The sequence below is a fragment of the Bos indicus genome, chromosome X, assembly GCF_029378745.1.
Source record: "Bos indicus isolate NIAB-ARS_2022 breed Sahiwal x Tharparkar chromosome X, NIAB-ARS_B.indTharparkar_mat_pri_1.0, whole genome shotgun sequence".
Classification (NCBI taxonomy): domain Eukaryota; kingdom Metazoa; phylum Chordata; class Mammalia; order Artiodactyla; family Bovidae; genus Bos; species Bos indicus.
The window spans coordinates 107,162,563-107,188,201 of NC_091789.1; the positions used below are offsets into that span (position 1 = coordinate 107,162,563).

General features: G+C 36.9%; 1 protein-coding gene across 2 annotated transcripts in view; it reads left to right on the forward strand.

The window, feature by feature from the left end:
* The window catches only part of EFHC2 (EF-hand domain containing 2), a 237,858-nt gene that overhangs the window by 40,456 nt on the left and 171,763 nt on the right, over nucleotides 1-25,639 (forward strand). For both annotated transcript variants that reach the window (XM_070785415.1, XM_070785416.1), the window contains exon 2: nucleotides 1,958-2,146. In XM_070785415.1, coding sequence (XP_070641516.1) covers nucleotides 1,958-2,146 — 189 coding nt within the window. The remainder of the gene's footprint in view (nucleotides 1-1,957; nucleotides 2,147-25,639) is intronic.

The window sequence follows — 25,639 nt, forward strand, 5'->3', positions numbered from 1 at the left end:
GCAAGAGGCTATTGCCCTGGATCTACATAATCCTGGCAAAGTATTCAAGTTCAAGCAGCAAATTCAGGATACTTGTTACCTCTGGAGAGGGAGACAAGGAGCATGAACTCTGAGAGAGGGCTTATATTTATTTTTTAAATATTTTATTTTTATTGGAACATAATTAATTTACAAGACTGTGTTACTTTCAGTTACACAGCGAAGTGATTCAGTTTTACATATATGGTGGGCTTCCTAGGTGGCTCAGTGGTAAAGAATCCACCTGCCAGTGTAGGAGATGCAAGAGATGTGGGTTTGATCCCTGGGTTGGGAAGGTCCCCTGGAGGAGAAAATGACAATCTGCTCCAGTATTCTTGCCTGGAAAATTCCATGGACAGAGGAGCCTGGCGGGCTACAGTCCATTGGGTCACAAAGAGTTGAATATGACCGAGCAGACACACAAACACATACACACACACACATATAGCAAAGTGATTCAGTTATACATATATGATACATATGTTCATTCTTTTTTATATTCTTTTCTCAGATAGGTTACTGCAGAATATCAAGTAGAGTTCCCTGTGTTATACAGTAGGTCCTTGTTGGTTTTCTGTCATATATATAGTAGTGTGTTCATCCACAAATAATCATATGATATCACTCATATGTGGAATCTAGTTTTTAAAAAAATACAAATGAATTCATTTACAAAACAGAAGCAGACTTACAGATATTGAAATCAGGAACGGGATGAGAGACAGCTTTAATTGTATCTGAAATGTTCTATTTTTTTCTACAGGGCTGTGGTGTACATGGATGTTCATAATATGATATATGATACAACAAATATATTAATATATCACATATAAATATCATGTGATATTTATTATATCATGCATCATCATGGATATTATATTAATTTGAATTTGCTGCTTATCATTTATATGCTTACATTATCCATAAACACCCCTGTGTTTTTGAATATTTTCAGACTTCATATAAGATGAAGTGATCAAATTTTGTGTCCTACCTTTTTTTTGCTTGATAGTTTTTGAAATTTGTCCATATTGATGCATATAATTTTAGACCTCTGTATTTATATTCCATTTTATAAAGAGAACACAATTGAGGTATCTTTTCTGCTACTGATAGACATTTAGATTGTTTCCTATTTTTCACTCTTACTAACACTGCTGTAACAAATAATCTGATTTATAGCTCCCCATGCAAAGGGCAGAAGATACTTAGAAGTGGACATGCTAGGTGTCTGGGCAAGCATATGCCTTTCACTTTGCTAGGTATTACCATATCTTTCCTCAGATTGATTTTTCTGCTTTACTTTTCTACTAGCAGTGCATGCACATTGCTGTTGGCCCACATCTTTGCCAGTCCTTGGAAGCATTATCTGGGCTTTGCCCTTTCTGCTCAGATCCTCAGAAAAGATGTGAGGGGAAGTGGGGAAGAGGGAGGGCAAGGTTCTACAGTTAGGAGGACAATGTCAGCTCTGACAAATTTCCTGTGACACTTATTTAATGAGGAAAAGATTTTATTCTCCATTTTGATTAAGATAATATTTCGATTTCTGTGGGAAAACTGTTACATTTTTTACTCTGAAGTAGAGAAGTTTCTTTTTTTCCCCCTGTTTGCATTCTTGGCAAATAAGTGGAATAGACCAATTAGCAAGTTAATGTCCTAAATGTTCACTTGCAGTAACAGTTATTTTGAAATGTTTTAAATAGCATGGAGCATTGGATTTGTTCTTATTGCTTTTCAAGGTTTTGAATTTGTTAAAATGAACTGAATTTAAAATGAGGCACAAGTTTATGGTGAAGATTGATCATAATTATTTGCCACTCTAATTTGCATTTTGTAATGGGAAAAATAAATGATGGGAAATATGTTTACCTTTTAAAGCAAATATGAAAAGGCAGAAAGAATAACTTTGGCCATTTTGGGTTGTCTCTTGTGTTCACAGATGGGAAAAGAGAAATTCCACAAATCTCAACACTGGGGCTTTTGCAACAATGTTAGGATGCTGGTGGGTGAAGATAAACCAGGAATAGGTGGAGAACTGCTTTTCGGACAGAAGATAAAGCCAAAATACAGTGTATTTCCTAAAGGAATGGGAACTGACTCACCATCTTGGGTGGCTTTCGATAAACAGGTAAGTCACGTGACATTGGGAGACATGCAGTCTTAAAATGTTACATGTACCTAAATATTAAGTAGATTTGAGAAAATGAGTCCTCAACGTAAATGTTCATTTGAAATGACATAAAAGTACTCTAAGCAAAGAAAAGTTATCCCTGATTCTGTTTCTGACCAGGCACATTGGTCACAGGATGCCTAATGTTCATCACCTTTCATGGTGAATGCTTATCAACCATTCTCTTATCTCCTGTCCTGGACAGGATAGTGTCCTTCTATAGACAGTAAGGGTCTAGTCAGACTGCCACTTTTGCTTAGCGATTGCCATTAACTAAAGAATTTTGTGTGATTCTGAATGTGCCATTGAATGCAACAGGAAAATGCCTCCTTGTCTTTTCTCCATACTAATTATGGTTCCCCACCCTTGAAGACCAAGGGTGATAGGCCAGAATTGTGGAAGTGAGGGAAAGAGGTGCCATTATTAGACAGCAGTCTGGAGTTTTTGTGATGTGTGTTTGTGTGCATAACACATGCACATATACTGGCGTATTTACAATTGAAGTAGGCAGTCCATTTGAATCTCTAAAAAGGGACCAAGAGCAAAGGGAGAAAACCCAAAGTGGCCAGTTGTTTCCCACAAGGCAGCTGTGTGGATATGCTCTGTTTTGTCACACAGCCCTGTGTCACCATGGCCCCGCGGTCTGTTTTCCGAGAATTTGTTATTAAATTATTTAGGTCCTATAAATAAAAACTAACTCAGGACTAAAGAATTCAAACATTAGTATGCTAAACTTACCAGGTAGTTTTTAGCAGCCTTAACATGGGGACTAGTTGGCAATGCTTTGATTCCAATTAAAATGTCTTCAGATTTGGCAGAAGTGACATATTCCATGTCATCCAAGTTAGGGTCAATCAGAGCACACACTTCTTTTGAAGTCCAGTTCTGACACTTATGGAGATTTAACAGACCATGGGAAAGCTTCTTTCTTAGGAAACCTTCTCTACTTTGAATGTGGACCAATATTTCACTCTCTCTCTTTTTAAAATTTATTTATTTGCTGTGTGGGATCTTCATTGCATCATGTGGGATCTTGCACAGACTTTCTAGAGGTGGTGTGTGAGCTAAGAAGTTGTAGCACGTGGGTTTAGTTGCTCTATAGTATGCGGGATCTTAGTTCCCCAACCAGGGATTGAACCCTTGTCCCTGGCATTGGCAGGCAGATTCTTAACCTCTGGACCCAACCACCAGTGAAGTCCTCAATATTTCTCTTTTTTGGATTATTTTTAGTATATACCTTGCTTAATGCTGGACCTAGGGTTCAGAAACACTTTCTGGGCTGACTTACTTGAGTGGCTCATGCATAGTTTCCTGTTAATATCAATCTTATAGGTGTTTGCACATCATCATTCTAGAATATTTAACTTGCAAGCATCAAAGAAAAGATTCTATTTTTACTTATGTCAAAAAGAGTGTATTGAGAATAGTTTAATCCTCCAACTAATAAATAATGTAGGCCACAATATATTAAACTATTCTCTTGTATTTAAAGTTGAAAATTCATTTTATTTCATGTTTTTCTCAATATTTAATATGTGCTTTTGAGTCTATTTTACAGTCTTTTAATTACTTATAAAATTGTGTAGAATATTTCATGAAGTTGGAATAATTTTAGCTTCAAACTACTTGAGAAAATGAAGAGCTTGCTCATTTCAGGCCTAACTAAATGTAACATAATTCAGTTATTTTGTTGGTCAACTTCAATTAAATATTCATTGAGCTTTAAATGAGACACTAAGACTATGAAATATTTACATGCTCTGATGAGATTGTGAACTACAGATTGGATCCTGGTTAATACCCAGAGCAAATTATAAAGTGCTTTTGGCATTTGTGGCTTAACAAAACAAGTCAACACCTGTTAATCGTTTTTCTTGAAAATGAGACACTTTTCTAACAGCTTTTAATCATAGCAATATATCTAGGGCTACTTTCTCAAACAATATAAGGTAGAAATAAAGGCAGATTTTTGGAAAGTGCATCATAATTAATATCTGTAGTAAGTGCTTTTGATCCTCCCCACCCCCAACGGGCACCCCACCCCCCACAGCTAGTGCAGCAAGTGCTTTGGCTAACAACTCATTCTTGTAACCCTCCATGGAGTGTTGTCTTGGCTAGTGGACATTGCATCACCCAGAGAGTTCACCTGGGAGGTTACCATGGCCACTTACTTCAGCATAGGATGGGGTAGCAAATGGCTGACTGATTTGTCAACGGTGAAAGGATGAGCTTCTTTAACATGGAACAATTCTGTGTCATGCTTGATTTAGGCTCATGGCCCCTTGTGCGTTACAAAAGTAAAGTGTTAGTTGCTCAGCTTTGTCCAACTCTTTGCGACCCCATAGATTGTAGCCCACCCTATATGGGCTACATATATGGGCTATATACAGAGAGCCCTCTGTATATGGAATTCTCCAGACAAGAATACTGGAGTGGGTTGCCATGCCTTCCTGCAGGGGATCTTCCTGACCCAGGGATCGAACCCAGCTCTCCTGCATTGCAGATTCTTTACTGTCTGAGCTGTGAGGGAAGCCCTCCTTGTCCATTAAGCCTCGGCAAAATTTCATATGAGAATGCATCCTCCCTTGGATGATTTCCCTTCCCTTGGCTGTTCCTCTCACTCCCTTTCAAGTTTGTCCCAAGAGTATGCCCTTAATAATAAATCAAACATACCTAAACCCCTGTTTCAGACTCTGCTTCTATGGAGCCCAACCTGAGATAATATTCCAGCTTCTGTCCATAATTCTAAAAGTGACCATGAAAACATTCTGCTCAGGCAGACCATCAGATTATAAGCAGAGAAGAGACTATTTGCAGTGATCCTCATGGCAGACATTTCTAGCTCTTTTATCTTTTCTTCACTCTCCCCTTTAATGAGGCCAGTTTTATTCAGGCTGGAGATGTGCCCACTTACATGCGTTTGTGTTCCCAGGCTCCCTACAGCTAAGGCTGGCCACTTGGCTCACTTCTAGCTAATGACACGTGAGTTAAAGCTTATTAGGGTGGTTGTGGTTGTTCAGTCGCTCAGTCCTGTCCGACTCTTTGCAACCTCGTCAGGCTTCACTGTCCATCGCCAACTCCTGGAGCTAGCTCAAACGCATGTTCATTGAGTCAGTAATGCCATCCAACCATTTCATCCTCTGTCATCCCCTCTTCCTCCTGCCTTCAGTCTTTCCCAGCATCAGAGTCTTTTCCAATCAGTCGGCTCTTTGCATCAGGTGGCCAAAGGGTGGGGCTCTTGGGAAAGTGATTTTTCTAATTAAAGGTGTCAGGCTCAGCTGATATGTTTTTACTGCTGTGTTTTCCTGTCTGGAAGTAGGACGTAATTCCTCGGGGCACAGCAGCCATCTTGTGAATGCAGCAGAGATGCATTCTGATGGCATCAAGTGACTACCGTTTCAGGCCTGAGCCATGTCTCTCGGACATCCTATTAAATGAGAAAAATCAATCCCTATTTTAGAGGTCCTCAACCTAGGGAGACCTTTGGAAATGTCTGGAGGTGTTTTGAGTTGTCCCAATGACCGGGAAGAGAACTGGACTATGATAAAACAAGTGAGGCACTTGTCTTGAGTACAGAATTTAAGGGGTGCCCCTAAACTCAGTAATCAGCCAGGTAATATTTTAATGAAATAATTAAAAATTTTTTTGCTTATATTTTTTAAATTATGGAAATATGACAACACATTTACAAGAAACTTGGGAAAATACAGAACAAGTTTACATATACTTCCACTATATATTACAATTATTTTTTAAAGTAGATTAATTAAGAGTTTTAGTTGGCGTTTCAATATCAAACTCTCAAAAGCCAATAGATTGAATACACAGAGAAGTAGAAGTATATAGTAGACCTGAAAAGCACTATGAACCAATTCAACATAATTAAGATTTATACAATTTTCACACAACAGTAGGATACAAATTCTATTCAAGTTCCCATGAAGTATCTTTAAAATTAATGCAAAAATTCAGGATGAACAAAATAGCATGTTAAATAAAGACAGGATCAGTAACTGTGTCATGCTGAGCCATATTGGAGCCTGAGGCAAAAGGGAAAATCAGTAGTGCTGATTCTGTCTTTATTTAACATGGTCGTATTTTGTTCATCCTGGATTTTTGGCATTAGTTTTGATGTTTTCAATTGCCTCGCCCTAGGGCCAGACCTGACACAGAAGTGCTGCTGCTATTTGAGTAGCTGGGACCCAGCCTTGTATTTTACATCCTGCAACTTGGGGAGGGGAACCCCCCAACTGAATATTCTACCTAAAATGCAAATACCGTGCCCATTGAGAAACACAGCCCTAATGTGTTTTAAAGCTTCCCTTGTAGCTCAGTTGGTAAAGAACCTGCCTGCAATGCAGGAGACCCAGGTTTGATTTCTGGGTTGGGAAGATCCCCTGGAGAAGAAAATGGCAACAGACTCCAGTATTTTTTTCTGGAGCATCCCATGGACAGAGGAGCCTGGCAGGCTACAGTCTATGAGGTTGTAAGAGTAGGACATGACCTAGCGACTAAACCACCACCAATGTGCTTTTAAAACCCTTGCCAGTGGGAGGATTTATGCAAGTAGCCAAACACAATTTTGCCTGATACTGCACCCACTGCCCAAAGACTAGTTATTTTGTGAATTTGTTTAAATATAAGCAAGTGCATATTCACTCAACAAGTTAGTTCCAGTCAACATCCCAGGAAGAAGCAAACATGGATGACTGTTCTCATTCTTTAAATGAGGAACCACTTGCAAAAAGTGTGGCAGAGATAGTGTTCTGAGGATGCATGTTGGAGGCACTGGAACTAATATCTTTATGATTGTGGCTTTGTCACCTTCCCTCTCTGAGCCTCAGTTTCCTTGACTATGAGGGGGGAACTTGGCTAGATGCTTGCTTAATACCCCCTTACCTTTAGCAGTCTGTGCCTAAGACTTGAGTCTTAGTCTGTGGCATGTAGTCTGTGACTAAAGGCAAACTGATCCTAAAACTAAGCCCAGACCCTGAATCTCCTGGCCTGGGGCTCTTTCTAATTACATCAGGTACCTACTGCTTTATTGTTAATTGAAGTGTGGCATTTAGTAGTTTATAATATGCTGCCATTGCTATTGTTAGCTGCTTTTATAAAAAGTCAGTCTAGTTAGAAATACTCAAATGACTGAATGTTTTTTAATGACTTTTATCTGGATGTTAAGCATCTTTTACATAGACTACAATTATGGTTTCATTTCTCTTCATTTGTCAATAGCTCCTAGTTAGCCTAATTTGTTTGCTGCTTTGCAAATGACTCTATTATAGTAAGTGGCAGGGTAAAGGTTGATCCTATGGGGTATGCATGCATTTAAAATATTATTTTTTCCATCTACTGTGAACATAATGATTATAATCCAAACTACTGACCATAGAATTGGAATTTTAATAACTTTGGATTTGTTTATAAGGGGTTTATGGTGAGCTGATTGTATATGTAGTACTGTGTGGCTCTTTATGCTTTGAACAATATAAAAATAACAATTTAAAATATAACCTCATCTCTTGGGTCACCTTGATGTGTGTTTTTCATTGAGCAAGTTGGTTTGTTACTCATTGCAGTGAGGAAAAACATCTACTATGAGTAACTGTGGGATGTCTAAGTAAGCAAGTGTTAGAAAAGACTTACTATAAGATTTGGGCTCATGTTAGGTAATTTTGGAGAGGATTTAAAGAAGTGAGGCCTTGCTCTAGATTGGGTGCTGTCAGGAAGTGGGGTTACTGCTATGACTGTGTATCTTTTAAATTGAAATATAGTTGTTGTACAGTATATAGGTTACAGGTGTACAATATAGTGGTTCACAATTTTAAAGGTTATACTCTATTTATAGTTATTATAAAATATTGGATATATTCCTTGTGTTGTACAATATATCCTTATAGCTTATTTTATTGTCCATCCCCCTTTTCTCCCTGCACTGGTAACCACTGGTTTGTTCTGTGTATCTGAGTTTGCTTCTTTTTGTATATTCACTAATTTATTATATTTTTTAGATTTTCACATGAGTAATATCATACACTATTTGTTTGATTTATATCACTTGTCATAGTACCCTGCAAGGCTATTCATGTTGCTGCAAATTACAAAATTTCATTCTTTTTTATAGCTCAGTAGTAGTCGTATGTGTGTGTGTATATACACATCTTCCTGCAGGGAGATCAAGGAGCGATCAAGTAGGTTAGTATACACACACACACACACACACAAACACACCCCACATCTGTATTCAGTCATCTGTTGATGGACACTTGGGTTGTTTTCATAGGTTGGCAATTGTAAATAATGCCACTGTGAACATTGAGGTACATGCATCTTTTCGAATTAGTGTTTTTTGTTTGTCTTTCAGATGTATATCCAGGAGTAGAATTGCTGGGTCCTATGGTGAAAAAGTGAAATTCAAAGTGAAGTCGCTCAGTCGTGTCTGACTCTTTGCAACCCCCTGGACTGTAGCCCCCAGGCTCCTCCGTCCATGGGATTTTCCAGGCAAGAATACTGGAGTGGGTTGTCATTTCCTTCTCCAGAGGATCTTCCCGACCCAGGGATCGAACCCGGGTCTCCTGCATTGTAGGCAGAGGCTTTATGGTCTGAGCCACCAGGGGTCCTATGGCAGTTCTGTTTATAGTTTTTTGAAAACCCTCCATACTGTTTTCACAGTGGCTGTACTAGTTTACATTCCCACCAACAGCACACAAGGATTCACTTTTCTCCACATCTTCACCAACATTTGTTATTTGTTGTCTTTGTGATCATAGTCATTCTGATAGGTATGAGTTGATATCTTATTGTGGTTTTGCATTTCCCTGATGATTAAGTGATGTTGAATGTCTTTTCATTTGCCTGTTGGCCCTCTGTGTTTCCTCTTTGGAAAAGTGTCTATTCAGTTCTTTTGCTCATTTTTTAAAAAAGATTCTGTATCTTAAGTAATCTCATTTATGGAGAGAGGAGACTAGATGTAAGACTATATCTGTAATTGGGACAGAAGCAGCCCTTACTCCTAGGACAGGGGGATATTTGGCGTTTTGTGGCTTGGACAACATTCATGTTCTATCTGTGTTCAGATGTAGCTATGGTCTGATCTCTCTCTTTTTTTCATCTTGATCCATTGTGTTCACAAAGTGGCCTTGTCTGAAAATAGTATCCTCTGGAAGTTTTCATGTTTAGCAGACCAGCTTGTAGCAGCACCAAAGCCAGCTGATAGTGTCAGGTTGGCTCCTGGATATCAGGGGCTGTTTTTCTCTTTCTTATCCAATACCAGCCAAAATGTTTAATTTTCCTGCAGGGTGATCAAGGAGCCATCAAGTAGGTTAGAATTTCATATGATTGGCAAAGAACAATAAACTACTATAGACACTCAAAGTTTTGCCTAAAGCCAAATCAGGAATCTTACAAAATATAATGAGTATATATAAATTAAATACAATTAAAAATATTATATGTGTCAGACATTATACCTTTAAACCATGCCCAAAATGTCAAATGAAAAATGTTCCATAGGTTTATGTAATTTTCAGGTTATCTGAAACCTATGGGGATCATTTCATAAAAGACAGCAATATATATAACATAATGTAATCACAATAATTGCCATTTAAACCCAAGTTTTAAGTCACAATTACATACTCTTCAGCTATTTAGTTTTAAAGAAGAAATCAAAAGGCTTGCCTGAAATCAAGCACTTCATATCCCAAATTCCCAACTGTATGTTCTGTATTTATCATTAAAACACATAATTACCTTCATTAAATTTGTTAAACTGATAAAATTTCCAGTTTCATCATATATTATGGCTTTCTCTAATCTTTTGAAATTCAAAAGGCACTTTATAAAAATATCTGCAAATTTGGAATAAATGGTTTTAGAATAAAAATAATGAGGTTCATAAATGAGTCTTTTATTGAAGAAGAGTTTTTCCTCCCCTCTTTGCTAAAAACTAGAGTTTAGTTACTAGAAAAATTTTAAGACCTTCCCCTCAGGGTTAAACGTTTTAGCAGTAGTAGGCCTGTGGCTTATTCTTATTAGCTCAAAGTTAAAATTGTCTTTTTGAGCTTAAACCTGAGTAGATACTACTGCACACCCATTAGAATGGCTATAACTTAAAAAGACTGACATACCAAGTGTTGGCAAGGCTGTTAAGAAGCTGAAACTTTTATATATTCCTGAAAGGAATGTAAAATGGTATTGCCATTTTGGAAGACTGGTTGGCAGTTTCTTAAATAGTTAAATATGTGCTCATGACATATTTAACCATTAGTCACGACCACATGACTCAGTTAATTCTACTCCTACATATATTTCTAAGAGAAATTGAAACATATGTAGCCCACAACAGGGAACAACCCAAATGTCCATCAGATGATGAATGGATGAACAAAATGTGGTACAGCCATACAGTGGAAACCATTTGTCAAGAGGAAGAAACTACTGATGTGTAGTATTAATACAATGTGGATCAGCCCCAAAAACTTACTAAGAAATCAGATACAGAAGACTTCATATTGTATGATTCCGTCTATCTGAAATCCTAAAAAAGGCAACTACATCAGAGAAAGCAGATCAATAGTTTGCCTGGGGCTGGCAGTAGGAGAGGGAATTTTGAGGGGGTGATGGAAATGTTTTAAACTAGGTTGTGGTGATGATTACACAACTCTATAGATTTATGAAAAGTCATTGAAGTGTACTTATAAGAGGTAAATTTTATGAAGTATAAATTATAGTTTAATATATTAATCTTCTGGACTGCCATAGCAACATACCATGGATTGAGTGCCTTAAGCCACAGATATTAATTTTCTCACAGTTCTGGAGGTTAGAAGTTCAAGATTACTGTGCTATCAGGGTTGATTTCTCTTAAGGCCTCACTTCTTGGCTTGCAGACCCTCCCTCTTGCTGCTTCTTTGCATGGTTGTTCTCTGTACACCCTGATTTTTTTTTTTTTTAACACAAAAACCTTTGTCATGTGTAACACTGTAGCTCACAAATTCAGAACTAATGATTACTATTTGATTTGTTGACTTATATTTTAAAGCTCATTTATATTTTGTTCTGAATTTTTCATCTATAGAGTAATGTTTATGTACTTTCCCCTTCTGAAATCAGACCAGCTGCAGGTTTTTGGAAACATTTAAACAATTATTTACCTTCCTGAATTTTGTTCTTGCAGGATTCTGCCCTGTAGTAAGCTCACCCTTTTTGTAACTCTGATGGTGGGTAATGGTACAAATACGAACTATATAATCCACGTTCTTTTTAAAAAATATTTTTGAAATTATTTTTAACTTATAAGAAATCACAAAAATGGCATAGACTCTTTCCCCAATCTTATCTTAGACAAATGCAGTACATTATCAAAAGCAGGATATTGACATTGGTATAGTACTAAACTTCCAGACCTTAATTGAATGTCACCAGTTTTTACATGCACTCATATTTTCCCATTAGTTTATAGTTCTGCGAAATTTTATCACAGAGATTCATGTAACCACCACCACAATCAGGACACAGAAAACTCTACTCCTTTAGGGTTTTATTGTTTGAGTCTTTAATCAACTTTATTGAGATACAATTTATTTAGGATAAAATGTACCCACTTTCAGCATACAGTCCTATGAGTTCTACCAGTACACATAGGTAGCCACCATTCTGGACAGCATTTACATCTCTCCCACCACAAAGTCCCCTTATGCCGCCTTCCATTCAGCACTCCTCCATTGCTCTGACTTCCATCACTATAGATTAGTTTTGCCTGTTCTTCACCTTCATATTAGTGGAATCTTACTTCTCTGGAGTCTGTTTGGGATTTAAGATTTGAGGCACAGCTTTGATACTCTGTATGTATATAAACAAAGTGCAGCCAATTCACATGTGATAATTCACCATGGCAGATTTCTGGGTATTTGTGTAATCATTTTTTTCATTCTCTGGATTGATATCCCTTTATTTTTAAACATAGTTTTTTTTTTTTCCCAAATAAGTTACTCTCCTAACTCCCTTCAGAGGTTTTAAAAACATTTAGCATTGCCAATTTCTAAATTTAAACATGTTAGAATCGTTCCTTTCCTTCTGCTTATTTAAATTATGCTCCTCTATTTAAATACCTATTCTGACTATGAAATTCATTGTGCTGTTTAGTGTGGTAATAGTTCTTTCAATAAGGAGGATCCTTCAGGGACACATGTCATTATCATAAACCTTTTATCAGAGGTATAAATAATTGAGAGCACATGACTGTTCATTCTAGGGCATCAGAAATGGGGAGGTGGCAGGGAGGGCATGAATTCCACATTATTGAAGGTGGGGCAGAAATGCTTATCTTCATTTTTTTTTTTTGAATTTTGTCTCATTTTCCTTTTCTTATATCCCATCTCTCAACCTCCTTAATCCTTCCCCTTCCATTCTTTTGACTTCTCTGTTTTTCTCTTTTACTGAACTTTGTCTCTCTCTTCAATCCTCCTCTTTACTTTCATGCGTTATTCATCTTCCATCATGTGTGCCCTATTTAACTTCCTTCCCGTTCTCTACTTCGTCTTTCTCTGTCCCAGGTCTTGTAATTGCTGACTTCTCTTTTTAGGAAAGTAGAATTATTATCATCATCATTATCATGATTATTGCCGGGGTCTTTTCCTTTACCTCTAGGATTGGACCCAGGGTACATTGAACTCAAATGGAGTGTTGTTGGAAATGAACTCTGTACATTAGTTGCGGTAACCCTAAGGACCATTATCCTCCTGCAGTGCCCTGTAATGGGAGGAGGTGTAGTAGAGACTGCAATGGTTTCAGTCAGACAGTTGGATTCAAAACTTGGATTTATCATTTATTATCTATTTCATCTGGGCTATGTTGTTTTTTTTTTTTTTTTTCCCATACTGTGTGGCATGTGGAACTTCTCTGACCAGGAATCAAACCCTTCCTCAAAATGGAAGCATGGAGTCTTAAACACTGGACCACCAGGGAAGTCCTGGACTGTGCTTTTAACTTCTCTTGGTCTTAATTCCTTCATCTGTCAAGTAGGAATAACAAACCTGTCTTAGAGTTACTGGGAGCATCAGATGGACAATGCACATCAAGTGCCTGGCTCATCCTACCTAGTCCTAAAGAATTAACACTCCTCTTTTGCTTAAGACTTGGCTTATTTTCTTACATGGGTTAGGGAGGGCAGTGTTCCCAGGGGAAGTGAAGCTGGGAGTATCCCAGTTACCTCCTGTGCTGCAGGATTCTTGCATTTTTCTTTGGCACAAATTCTGCCATATTTCAGAGGAACCAGTCTGGAGGTGCTGACATTGAGACCAGCAAGTTCTAAAAATGTAGCCATTAAACTACTGATGCATTGCTCTTTCCATTTGTTCCCCAGTGTTCCATTATGCTGTGGGTATTAAGGTGGTTTAAATTTATTTCTATTGTTTAAATAAGAGAGTTTGTCTTGTCTTCTATTTGAGCAAATTCACTTAATGGTCTTTTAGGAGAAAGGTTTGGTAACTACGTTTATTATTGTTTTATTTTTCACTATTCTGAACTAATAGCAGTCAGCAATAGACTACTACAGTTGTATATACATTCTGATTATTCTAAACTCAAAGATTTTACATCATTATCACCTAGGTTCTAGAAACTTCATGTAGTCCTTTTATGTTTAATCAAAAATTTTACTTCCTTTGTAGTCCACCCTGTTGTTTCCCTCCTTTTTAGCCTAAAATATGAAATCTGTCTTTGAGTGTATTTTATTCTGTCTCTGGTTCTACTTGTTGATTTTTTCATCTAGTATTTCAGGGTACTTTTTTAAAAATTTTAAACTTTTTATTGAAATGTAGTTGATTTACAATATTATATTAATTTCAGGTATATAACAGTGATTTAATGCTTTTATAAATTATATGCCATTTCAGGTTATTATAAAATAAATAATGGCTATATTTTCCTGTGCTGTATAATATATCCTTGTTGCTTACTTATTTTATACGTAAGTGTTTGTATCTAATTATTCCCTATCCCTGTCTTGCCCCCCCTTTCCCCACTCGTGAGCAATGCTTCTATCTTTGAGTCTGTCTGTAATATTCATTTATTTTTTAGATTTCACATAGAAATGATAACATGTAACATTTGTCTTCCTCTGACTTATTTCACTAAGTCTAATTATCCTCTAGTTCTATCCACATTGTTGCAAATGGCCAAATTACATTCTTTTGTATGGCTGAGTAGTATTCCATTGTGTGCATGTATATATCACATCCTCTTTATCCATTCATTCATCTGTTGATAAACACTTGGATTGCTTCTATATTTTGGATATTTTAAATGATGATACTGTGAACATTGGAGTGTATATATCTTTTCAAATTAGTGTTTTCATTTTTTCAGATATATATTCAGGAGTGGAATTTCTGGATCATGTGATATTTCTATTTTTAGTTTTTTGGTGAACCTCCATACTGTTTTCCATAGTGGTTGCACCAATTTACATTACCACCAGCAGTGTACAAGGGTTCTCCTTTCTCTACATCCTTGCCACATTTATTATGTGTAGACTTTTTGATGATAGCCATTCTGATAGGTATGAGATGATGTCTCACTGGTTTTGGTTTGTGTTTTTCTGATAATTATCGACCTACATTTGTTTTTACATGTATGTTTGAATTTCAAAAATGAAACTATTTTCAGTTCTGGTCTAGTTGGCTTTTATAGTCAGCTTTATTAATTGAAGCTTTGATTCTTACTGATATGTAATGGGGATAACATTATTAACATATGTTCCCAGCTTTCTCCTTATCCCCATGCCCTGCCTGCTGAACAAAAATTTGTCTTTGCTCATTCCACTTTTCCCCCTCCTCCTGGTGGCTCAGCTGGTAAAGAATCCGCCTGCAATGTGGGAGACCTGGGTTCGATCCCTGGGTTGGGAAGATCTCCTGGAGAAGGAAATGGCAATCCACTCCAGTATTCTTGCTTGGAAAATCACATGGATGGAGGAGCCTGGTAGGCTATAGTCCATGGGGTCACAAAGAGTCGGACATGACTGAGTGACTTCACTTCACTTCATCCTTTAAGGATTCTTCAAATTTTTCAGTCAGATTCTTAGGCTTTGGGGGATGTAAAGGGAGAAGGGCTGGAGAGAGTTGGGGTGAGGAGGGAGAGAGGGAGATGTCTTAGAGGCTGATGGTGAGGAAATGTGAGACTGATAAGACTCAAAAAAGAGGAAAGGCATTTTTTTTTTTTTTTGAGAAGAGGTGATATGGAGCATAAATTAGATCACCTTCAGAGGGCCACACATACTATGTACTACCATGCTCTTATAACTTTGTACCTGCTGTTCCCTCCATAGAAAATGCCCTTACCCACTTGCCCATGAATCCAGTTCTTTCATTGCTCAGCCTTGAAGAAACATTTCACATGTCACCTCCACTCTAATGCTTTCTTCTTTATGTTCTCAGGTGGTTCAGCACTTCCCCCTCCTACTGGAGCATTTTCAAACCCCTGTTATAATAATCCTGTTACTCTTCTCTGTGTCCTTCACTGAGCTGAAATATGGTGGGAATCTTGTGACAGTTCAGGAGATAATGGTTAATCTGTGGCCTCTGAAGCTAGGCAGTGTGAGTTCTAACCCCAGTTGTCCTACTATTCTTTTACCTTGAGAAAGACCTTGGGTAAACTGTTTAACTTCCTCAACCTTGACTTCTGTAAAACAAGGATAACAATGATACCTATTTTATAACTGTGTTGTAAGGAGTAAATGAGATAGAGTATAAAAGCACTTAACACATTGCCTGACCCAGTGTATTAATAACTAATCAATGTTGGCTATTTCCATTTATCTTTTAATTCTCAGAGTTTAGCACAGTGCCTGACACATCAGTGCTTGGTAATCTATGCTGAATGGCTTTGTAAGAATATTATTAATATTTTGTTTTTCCTAATGGCTTTTCACTTTATCTCTGGTGTCTTATAATTGTTTGGAGGTACCATTCCCTGTTTTGCAATTATTTGCATACAGTCTAATCTCTTTTACTTGACTGCGTAATCTTTGTAGCTGGAGAGATTATTTTACTGAATGTTGTACCCTCCACATAGAGCTTTGAACTTAGCAGCTACTCTGTAACTGGGTTGGTTTGTGTTACTTTGCTTTTGATACAGGAACCTTTCCATATCAAATATCCATTTTGTGAACTCACCTGTTGATGAACTTGTGGGAAGTAAATAACATACTTTGAAACCAATAGGATAATCCAGTGTATAGAGGAGTCCAGCTTACTGAGTAATTATTAGAATTATACAATAGATTCTTTCAATTAGAGAACATAAAAGACAGCTTATCTGAGCATCTTTCTTCTGACTCATTTGGGTAGAATCCAGCAACGTCTCATGGCATGAAAGAGTGTTTTTGCCTCAGTTCTCATTATTACTACCTCTGAATATATATATTATATAATATTTGGTAAACTATATATTTTTCAAAATATTTTTCCTTTGTCTTTTATATCATGGTTGTTATTTGTATCTTTACTACTAAATATATGAATATTCATTTTTCTCTATTCATTTTATGAAACCCCATGATTGGCAATGTGATTTCTGTTGGACAGGGTGACCTGATTCTTCTCAACCTAATTATTTTTTCAGGAAGACGGATTTTTAAGCAGTGGGTCTGAATCACTTCTCTTAGTAATATCAAGTGTTTTTTAAAAATTAATTTATTTTAATTGGAGGCTAATTGTTTACAATATTGTAGTGGTTTTTGCCATACATTGACATGAATCAGCCATGGGTGAACATGTGTTCCCCATCCTGAACCCTCCTCCCACCTCCCTCCCCATCCCATCACTCAGGGGCATCCCAGTGCACCAGCCCTGAGCACCCTGTCTCATGCATCAAACCTGGACTGGCGATCTACTTCATATATGATAATATACATGTTTCAGTGCTATTCTCTCAACTCATCCCACCCTCACCTTCTCTCACAGAGTCCAACAGTCTGTTCTTTATATCTGTGTCTCTTTTGCTGTCTTGCATATAGAGTCATTGTTGCCATCTTTTAAAATTCCATATATACACATTAATATACTGTATTGGTGTTTTTCTTTCTGACTTACTTCACTCTGTATAATGGGCCCCAGTTTCATCCACCTCTTTAGAACTGATTCAAATGCATTCTTTTTAATAGCTGTGTAATATTCCATTGTATATATGTACCACAGCTTTCTTATAAATCATCTACTGATGGACATCTAGGTTGCTTCCATGTCCTGGCTATTGTAAACGGTGCTGCAATGAACATTGGAGTACAGGTATCTCTTTCAATTCTCATTTCCTTGGTGTGTATGCCCAGCAGTGGGATTTCTGGGTCGTATGGCAGTTGTATTTCCAGTTTTTTAAGGAATCTCCACACTGTTCTCCATAGTGGCTGTACTAGTTTGCATTCCCACCAACAGTGTAAGAGGGTTCCCTTTTCTCCATACCCTCTCCAGCATTTATTGTTTGTAGACTTCTGGAAATAGCCATTCTGACCAGCATGAGATGGTATACCTCATTGTGGTTTTGATTTGCATTTCTCTGATAATGAGTGATGTTGAGCATCTTTTCATGTGTTTGTTAGCCATCTGTATGTCTTCTTTGGAGAAATGTCTGTTCAGTTCTTTGGCCCATTTTTTGATTGGGTCATTTATTTTTCTGGAATTGAGCTGCATGAGCTGCTTGTATATTTTTGAGATAAATTCTTTGTCAGTTGCTTTGTTTGCTATTACTTTCTCTCATTCTGAATGCTATCTTTTCACCTTGCTCCTAGTTTCCTTCATTGTGCAAAAGCTTTTAAATTTAATTTGGTCCCATTTGTTTATTTTTGGTTTTATTTCCATTACTCTGGGAGGTGGGTCATAGAGGATCCTGCTGTTATTTATGTCAGAGAGTGTTTTGCCTATGTTTTCCTCTAGGAGTTTTATAGTTTCTGGTCTTACATTTAGATCTTTAATCCATTTTGAGTTTATTTTTGTGTATGGTATTAGAAAATGTTTTAGTTTCCTTCTTTTACAAGTGGTTGACCAGTTTTCCCAGCACCACTTGTTAAAGAGATTGTCTTTTCTCCATTGTATATTCTTGCCTCCTTTGTCAAAGATAAGGTGTCCATAGGTGTGTGGATTTATCTCGGGGCTTTCTATTTTGTTCCATTAATCTATATTTCTGTCTTTGTGCCAGTACCATACTGTCTTGATGACTGTAGCTTTGTAGTATAGTCTGAAGTCAGGCAGGTTGATTCCTCTAGTTTCATTCTTCTTTCTCAAGATTGCTTTGGCTATTTGAGTTTATTTGTATTTTCATACAAATTGTGAAATTATTTCTTCTAGTTCTCTGAAAAATACTTTTGGTAGCTTGATAGGGATTGCATTGAATCTATGGATTGCTTTGGGTAGTATACTCATTTTCACTATATTGATTCTTCTGATCCATGAACATAGTATATTTCTTCATCTACTTGTGTTCTCTTTGATTTCTTTCAGTGGTGTTTTTATATTTTTCTATATATAGGTCTTTTGTTTCTTTAGGTAGATGTATTCCTAAGTATTTTATTCTTTTTGTCACAATGGGGAATATGATTATTTCCTTAATTTCTCTTTCTGTTTTCTTGTTGTTAGTGTATAGGAATGCAAGGGACTTTTGTGTGTTGATTTTATATCCTGCAACTTTACTATGTTCATTGATTCGCTTTAGTAATTTTCTGGTTGGTGTCTTTAGGGTTTCCTATATAGAGGATCATGTCATCTGCAAACAGGGAGAGTTTTACTTCTTCTTTTTCTATCTGGATTCCTTTTATTTCTTTTTCTGTTCTGATAGCTGTGGCCAAAACTTCCAAAACTATGTTGAATAGTAGTGGTGAGAGTGGGTACCCTTGTCTTGTTCCTGCCTTTAGGAGAAATGCTTTCAATTTTTCACCATTAAGGATAATGTTTGCTGTGGGTTTATCATATATGGCTTTTATTATGTTGAGGTATGTTCCTTCTATGCCTGCTTTCTGGAGAGTTTTTATCATAAATGGATGTTGAATTTTGTCAAAGGCCTTCTCTACATCTATTGAGATATGGTTTTTAATCTTTCAATTTGTTAATGTGATGCATCACATTTATTGATTTGTGAATATTGAAGAATCCTTGCATCCCTGGGATAAAGCCCACTTGGTCATGATATATTATCTTTTTAATATCTTGTTGGATTCTGTTTGCTAGAATTTTGTTAAGGATTTTTTCATTTATGTTCATCTGTGATATTGGTGTGTAGTTTTCTTTTTTTGTGGCATCTTTGTCTGGTTTTGGTATTAGGGTGATGGTGACCTCATAGAATGAGTTTGGAAGTTTACCCTCTGCAATTTTCTGGAAAAGTTTGAGTAGTATAGGTGTTTCTTTTCTCTAAATTGTTCATAGAATTTGAAGCCGTCTGGTCCTGGGCTTTTGTTTGTTGGAAGATTTCTGATTATAGTTTCAATTTCTGTGCTTGTGATGGGTCTCTTAAGATTTTGTATTTCTTCCTGGTTCACTTTTGGAAAGTTATACTTTTCTAAGTATTTTTCCATTTCGTCCAAGTTGTCCATTTTATTGGCATATAGTTGCTTATAGTAGTCTCTTATGATCCTTTGTATTTCTGTGTTGTCTGTTGTGATTTGTCCACTTTCATTTCTAATTTTGTTGAATTGATAATTCTCCCTTATTTTCTTGATGAGTCTGGCTAATGGTTTGTCTATTTTATTTATCTTCTCAAAGAACCAGCCTTTAGTTTTGATGATTTTTCCTATAGTCTCCTTTGTTTCTTTTTCTTTATTTCTGCCCTAATTTTTATGATTTCTTTCCTTCTACTAACCCTGGGGTTCTTCATTTCTTCTTTTTCTTGTTGCTTTAGGTGTAGAGTTAGGTTATTTGCTTTTACTCTTGTTTCTTGAGGTAAGCTTGTACTGCTATGAACCTTCCCCTTAGCACTGCTTTTCCTGAATCCCATAGGTTTTGGGTTGTCATGTTTTCATTTTCATTTGTTTCTATACATATTTTGATTTCTTTTTTGATTTCTTCTGTGATTTGTTGGTTATTCAGAAGCATGTTTTTTAGCCTCCATATATTTGTATTTTTAGTAGTTTCTTTCCTGTAGTTGACATCTAATCTTACCGCATTGTGATCAGAAAAGAGGCTTGAAATGATTTGAATTTTTTTGAATTTACCAAGGCTAGATTTATGGCCCATGATGTGATCTGTCTTGAAGAATGTTCCGTGTGCACTTGAGAAAAAGGTGAAATTCATTGTTTTGGGGTGAAATGTCCTATAGATATCAGTTAGGTCTAACTGGTCTGTTGTAGCATTTAAAGTTTGTGTTTCCTTGCTAATTTTCTGTTTAGTTGATCTATCCATAGGTATGAATGGGGTATTAAAGTCTCCCAGTATTACGGTGTTGCTGTTAATTTCCCCTTTCATACTTGTTAGCCTTTGCCTTACATATTTTGGTGCTCCTATGTTGGGTGCATACATATTTATAATTGTTATATCTTCTTCGTGGATTAATCCTTTGATCATTATGTAGTGTCCTTCTTTGTCTCTTTCCACAGCCTTTATTTCAAAATCTTTCTTCTGATATGAGTATTGGTACTACTGCTTTCTTTTGGTCTCCATTTGCATGAAATATCTTTTTTCAGACCTTCACTTTCAATCTGTATGTGTCCCTTGGTTTGAGGTGGATCTCTTGTAAACAGCATATATAGGGGTCTTGTTTTTGTATCCATTCAGCCAGTCTTTGTCTTTTGGTTGGGGCATTCAACCCATTTACATTTAAGGTAATTATTGATAAGTATGAACCCATTGCCATTTACTTTGTTGTCTTGGTTTCGAGTTTATACACCCTTTCTGTGTTTCCTGTCTAGAGAAGATCCTTTAGCATTTGTTGAAGAGCTGATTTGGTGGTGCTGAATTCTCTCAGCTTTTGCTTGTCTGTAAAGCTTTTGATTTCTCCTTCATATTTGAATGAGATCCTTACTGGGTATGGTAATCTGGGTTGTAGGTTTTTCTCTTTCATCACTTTAAGTATGTCCTGCCATTCTCTTCTGGCCTGAAGAGTTTCTATTGAAAGATCAGCTATTATACTTAAGGGAATCCCCTTGTGTGTTATTTGTTGTTTTTCCCTTGCTGCTTTTAATATTTGTTCTTTGTGTTTGATCTCCATTACTTTGATTAATATGTGTCTTGGGGTGTTTTGCCTTGGGTTTATCCTGTTTGGGACTCTCTGGGTTTCTTGGACTTGGGTGGCTATTTCCTTCCCCATTTTAGAAAAGTTTTCAACTATTATCTCCTCAAGTATTTTCTCATGGTATTTCTTTTTGTCTTCTTCTTTTGGGACTCCTATGATTCAAATGTTGGAGCGTTTAACATCGTCCCAGAGTTCTCTGAGGTTGTGCTCATTTCTTTTAATTATTTTTTTTTCCTCTTTGCTTCATTTATTTCAACCATTCTGTCTTCCACCTCACTTATCCTATCTTCTGCCTCTGTTATTCTACTGTTCGTTCCCTCCAGAGTGCTTTTGAACTAAGTTATTGCATTATTCATTGTTGATTGACTCTTTTTTATTTCTTCTAGGTCCTTGTTAAACATTTCTTGCATCTTCACAATCCCTGTCTCTAGTCTATTTACCTGTGACTCCATTTTGTTTTCAAGATTTTGGATCATTTTTACCATCATTATTCTGAATTTTTTTCAGGTAGACTCCCTATCTCCTCCTCTTTTGTTTGGTTTGCTGGGCATTTATCATGTTTCCTTCCTGCTGAATATTTCTCTGCCTTTTCATCTTGTTTAGATTGCTGTGTTTGGGGTCGCCTTTCTGTATGTTAGAAGTTTGTGGTTCCTCTTTATTGTGAAGGTTGCTCTCTGTGGGTGGGGTTGGATGAGTGGCTTGTCAAGGTTTATGGTTAGGGAAGCTTGCATCAGTGTTCTGGTGGGTTGAGCTGGATCACTTCTCTCTGGAGTGCAATGAAGAGTCCAGTAGTGAGTTCTGAGGTGTCTATGGGTTTGGTGTGACTTTTGGCTGCCTGTATTTTAATACTCAGGGTTATGTTCCTGTGTTGTTGGAGAATTAGCTTGGTATGTCTTGCTCTGAAATTTGTTAGCTGTTGAGTGTAGTTATGGAGACTTTTAGATGAGCTTTTGTTGATTAATTTTCCCTGGAGTCAGGAGTTTTCTGGTGTTCTCAAGTTTTGTATTTAAGCCTCCTGCCTCTGGCTTTCAGTCGTATTCTTACAGTAGCCTCAAGACTTCTCCATCCATTCTTCTTTATTTGATGATAAAACATCTGGGTTAATGGTGAAAAGATTTTTTACAGTGAGTGACACCCAGAAAGGTTCACAGAGTTACATGGAGAAGAGAAGAGGGAGGAGGGAGAAGAGGTGACCAGAAGGAGAAGAGGGGGAATCAAAAGGGGAAAGAGCAATCTAGCCAGTAATCAACTCCATATGTGCTCTCCACAGTCTGGAACACTCAGAGAGGTTCACAGAGTTACACAGAGAAGAGAAGAGGGAGGAAGGAGATAGAGGTGACCAGGAGGAGAACAGGGGGAGTCAAAAGGAGAGAGGCAGATCTAGCAAGTAATCAGTTCCCTAAGTGTTCTCCACAGCACGGAACATGCAAAGAGATTCAGAGTTAGGTAGAGAAGAGAAGGGGGAGGGAGGAGATAGAGGTGACCTCCTTTCAAAGAGAGTGGGCTGCCTTTCTGGGTGCCTGGTGTCCTTTGCCAATGTTCAGAAACTGTTTTGTGGAATTTGCTCAGCATTCAATTGATCTTTTGATGAATTTGTGGGGGAGAAAGTGATCTCCCTGTCCTATTCCTCCACCATCTTAGGACTGCTCCCCAGTAATATCATGTGTTTTTAACTTGCCTTGCTCAATAGATTCCATAAGGATGTGAAAAGACAATTGTTAGATGTGGTTTTTACAGTATTTTTAAGCTTATAGCTTTGCATCCTATACTGATTTATGTATTATTCAGTATTTTTATATATACATTTTCTCTCCAAAGCACTGTTATCTATATATATTTTTCTTAATCCTTTAAATAGTACTGCACTATCCTGTGGTTTTCTAATTTTTGCTCAAAGTTTAACCAGCAAAGAATTTGAGTTGTTTGCACCAGTTATTTGGTTAATTAGTAATAATACTACAAGAGCAATATACTAGCTTTTTAGTCACATCTGCCCCCCTTTTATTGAAATTTTAAAAAAAATTAATTTATTTTTTATTGAAGGTAATTGCTTTATAAAATTTTGCTGTTTTCTGTCACACCTCAACATGAGTTAGCCATAGATATACATATATTCCCTTCGTTTTGAAACTCCCTCCTATCTCTTTCCCCATCCCACCACTCTAGGTTGATACAGAGCCCGTTTGAGTTTCCCAAGCCACAGAGCAAATTCTCGTCTGCCACCTATTCCACACATGGCAACATAAGTCTCCATGTTCCTCCCTCCAGACATCTCACCCCTCCCCCACTCTCCCCATGTCCATAAGTCTGTTCCCTATGTCTGTATCTCCATTGTTGCCCTGTAAATAAATTCTTCAGTACAACTTTTATAGATTCTGTGTATATGCATTAGAACATGGTATTTATCTTTCTCTTTCTGACTCACTTCACTCTGTATAATAGGTTCCAGGTTCATCCACTTCATTAGAACTGACTCAAATGCATTCCTTTTTATGACTAATAGTCCATTGTGAATATATACCACAACTTCCTTATCCACTCATCTGTCGATGGACATCTAGGTTGCTTCCATGTTCTAGCTATTGTATATAGTGCTGCAGTGAACAATGGTATACATGTGTGTCTTTCAGTTTTGGTTTCCTCAGGGTATATGCCTAGGAGTGAGATTGCTGGATCATATGGCAGTTTCATTCCTAGTTTTTTAAGGAATCTCCATACCGTCTTCCATAGTGGCTGTATCAGTTTACATTCCCACCAACAGTGCAAGAGCCTTCCCCTTTCTGCACACCCTCTCTAGCATTTATTGTTTGTAGACTTTTTGAGGCCATTCTGACCAGTGTGAGGTAATATGACATCTTATTGTAGTTTTTATTTCTCTAATAATGAGCGATATTGAGCATCTTTTATGTGTTTGTTAGCCGTCTATATATCTTCTTTGGAGAAATGTCTGTTTAGGTCTTTTTCCAACTCTTTGATTGGGTTGTTTGTTTTTCTGGCATTGAGTTGTATGAGCTGCTTGTATATTTTGAAAATTAATCCTTTGTCAGTTTTTTAATTTGCTATTATTTTCTCCCATCCTGAGGGTTGTCTTTTCACCTTGCTTATAGTTTCCTTTGCTATGCAAAAGCTTTTAAGTTTAATCAGGTTCCACTTGTTTACTTTTGTTTTTATTTCTATTACTCTCAGAGGTGGGTCATAGAGGATCTTGCTTTATGTCATAGAGTGTTCTGCCTATGTTTTCCTCTAAGAGCTTTATAGTTTCTGGTCTTATATTTAGCTCTTTAATCCATTTTTACTTTTCTTTGTGTATGGTGTTAGGAAGTGTTCTAATTTCATTGTTTTACATGTAGCTGTCAAGTTTTCCCAGCACCATTTATTGAAGAGGCTGTCTTTGCCCCATTATATATTCTTGCATCTTGCATTGTATATTCTTGTCAAAAATACGGTACCTATAGGTGTATGGGTTTATATGTGGGCTTTCTATTTTGTTCCATTGGTCTATATTTCAGTTTTTGTGCCAGTACCATACTGTCTTGATGATTGTAGCTTTGTAGTATAATCTGAAGTCAGGAAGGTTGATTCCTCCAGCTCCATTCACCTTTCTCAAGACTGCTTTGGCTATTCAAGGTCTTTTGTGTTTCCTTATGAATTGTGAAATTTTTTGTTCTAGTTCTGTGAAAAATGCCATTGGCAATTTGATAGAGATTGCACTGAATCTATAGCTTGTGTTTGGTAGTATAGTCATTTTCATGATATTGATTCTTCCTACCTAGGAAGATGAAATGTCTCTCCATCTGTTTATATCATTTTTGATTTCTTTCATCAGTGTCTTATAATTTTCTGTGTACAGTTCTTTTGTCTCCTTAGGTAGGTTTATTCTTAGATACTTAACTCTTTTTGTTACAATGGTGAATGGGATTGATTCCTTAATTTCTCTTTCTGATTTTTCATTGTTAGTATATAGACATGCAAGTGGTTTCCGTGTATTGGTTTTGTATCCTGCAACTTTACTGAATTCTGATACTATCTTTAGGGTTTTCTATGTACAATATCATGTTATCTGCAAACAGTGAGAGCTTTTCTTCTTTTCCAATCTGGATTCATTTTATTTCTTTCTCTTCTCTGATTGCTGTAGCTAGGATTTCCAGAACTATGTTGAATAATAGTGGCGAAAGTGGATACCCTTGTCTTGTTCCTGATCTTAGGGGGAATGCTTTCAGTTTTTCACCACTGAGAATA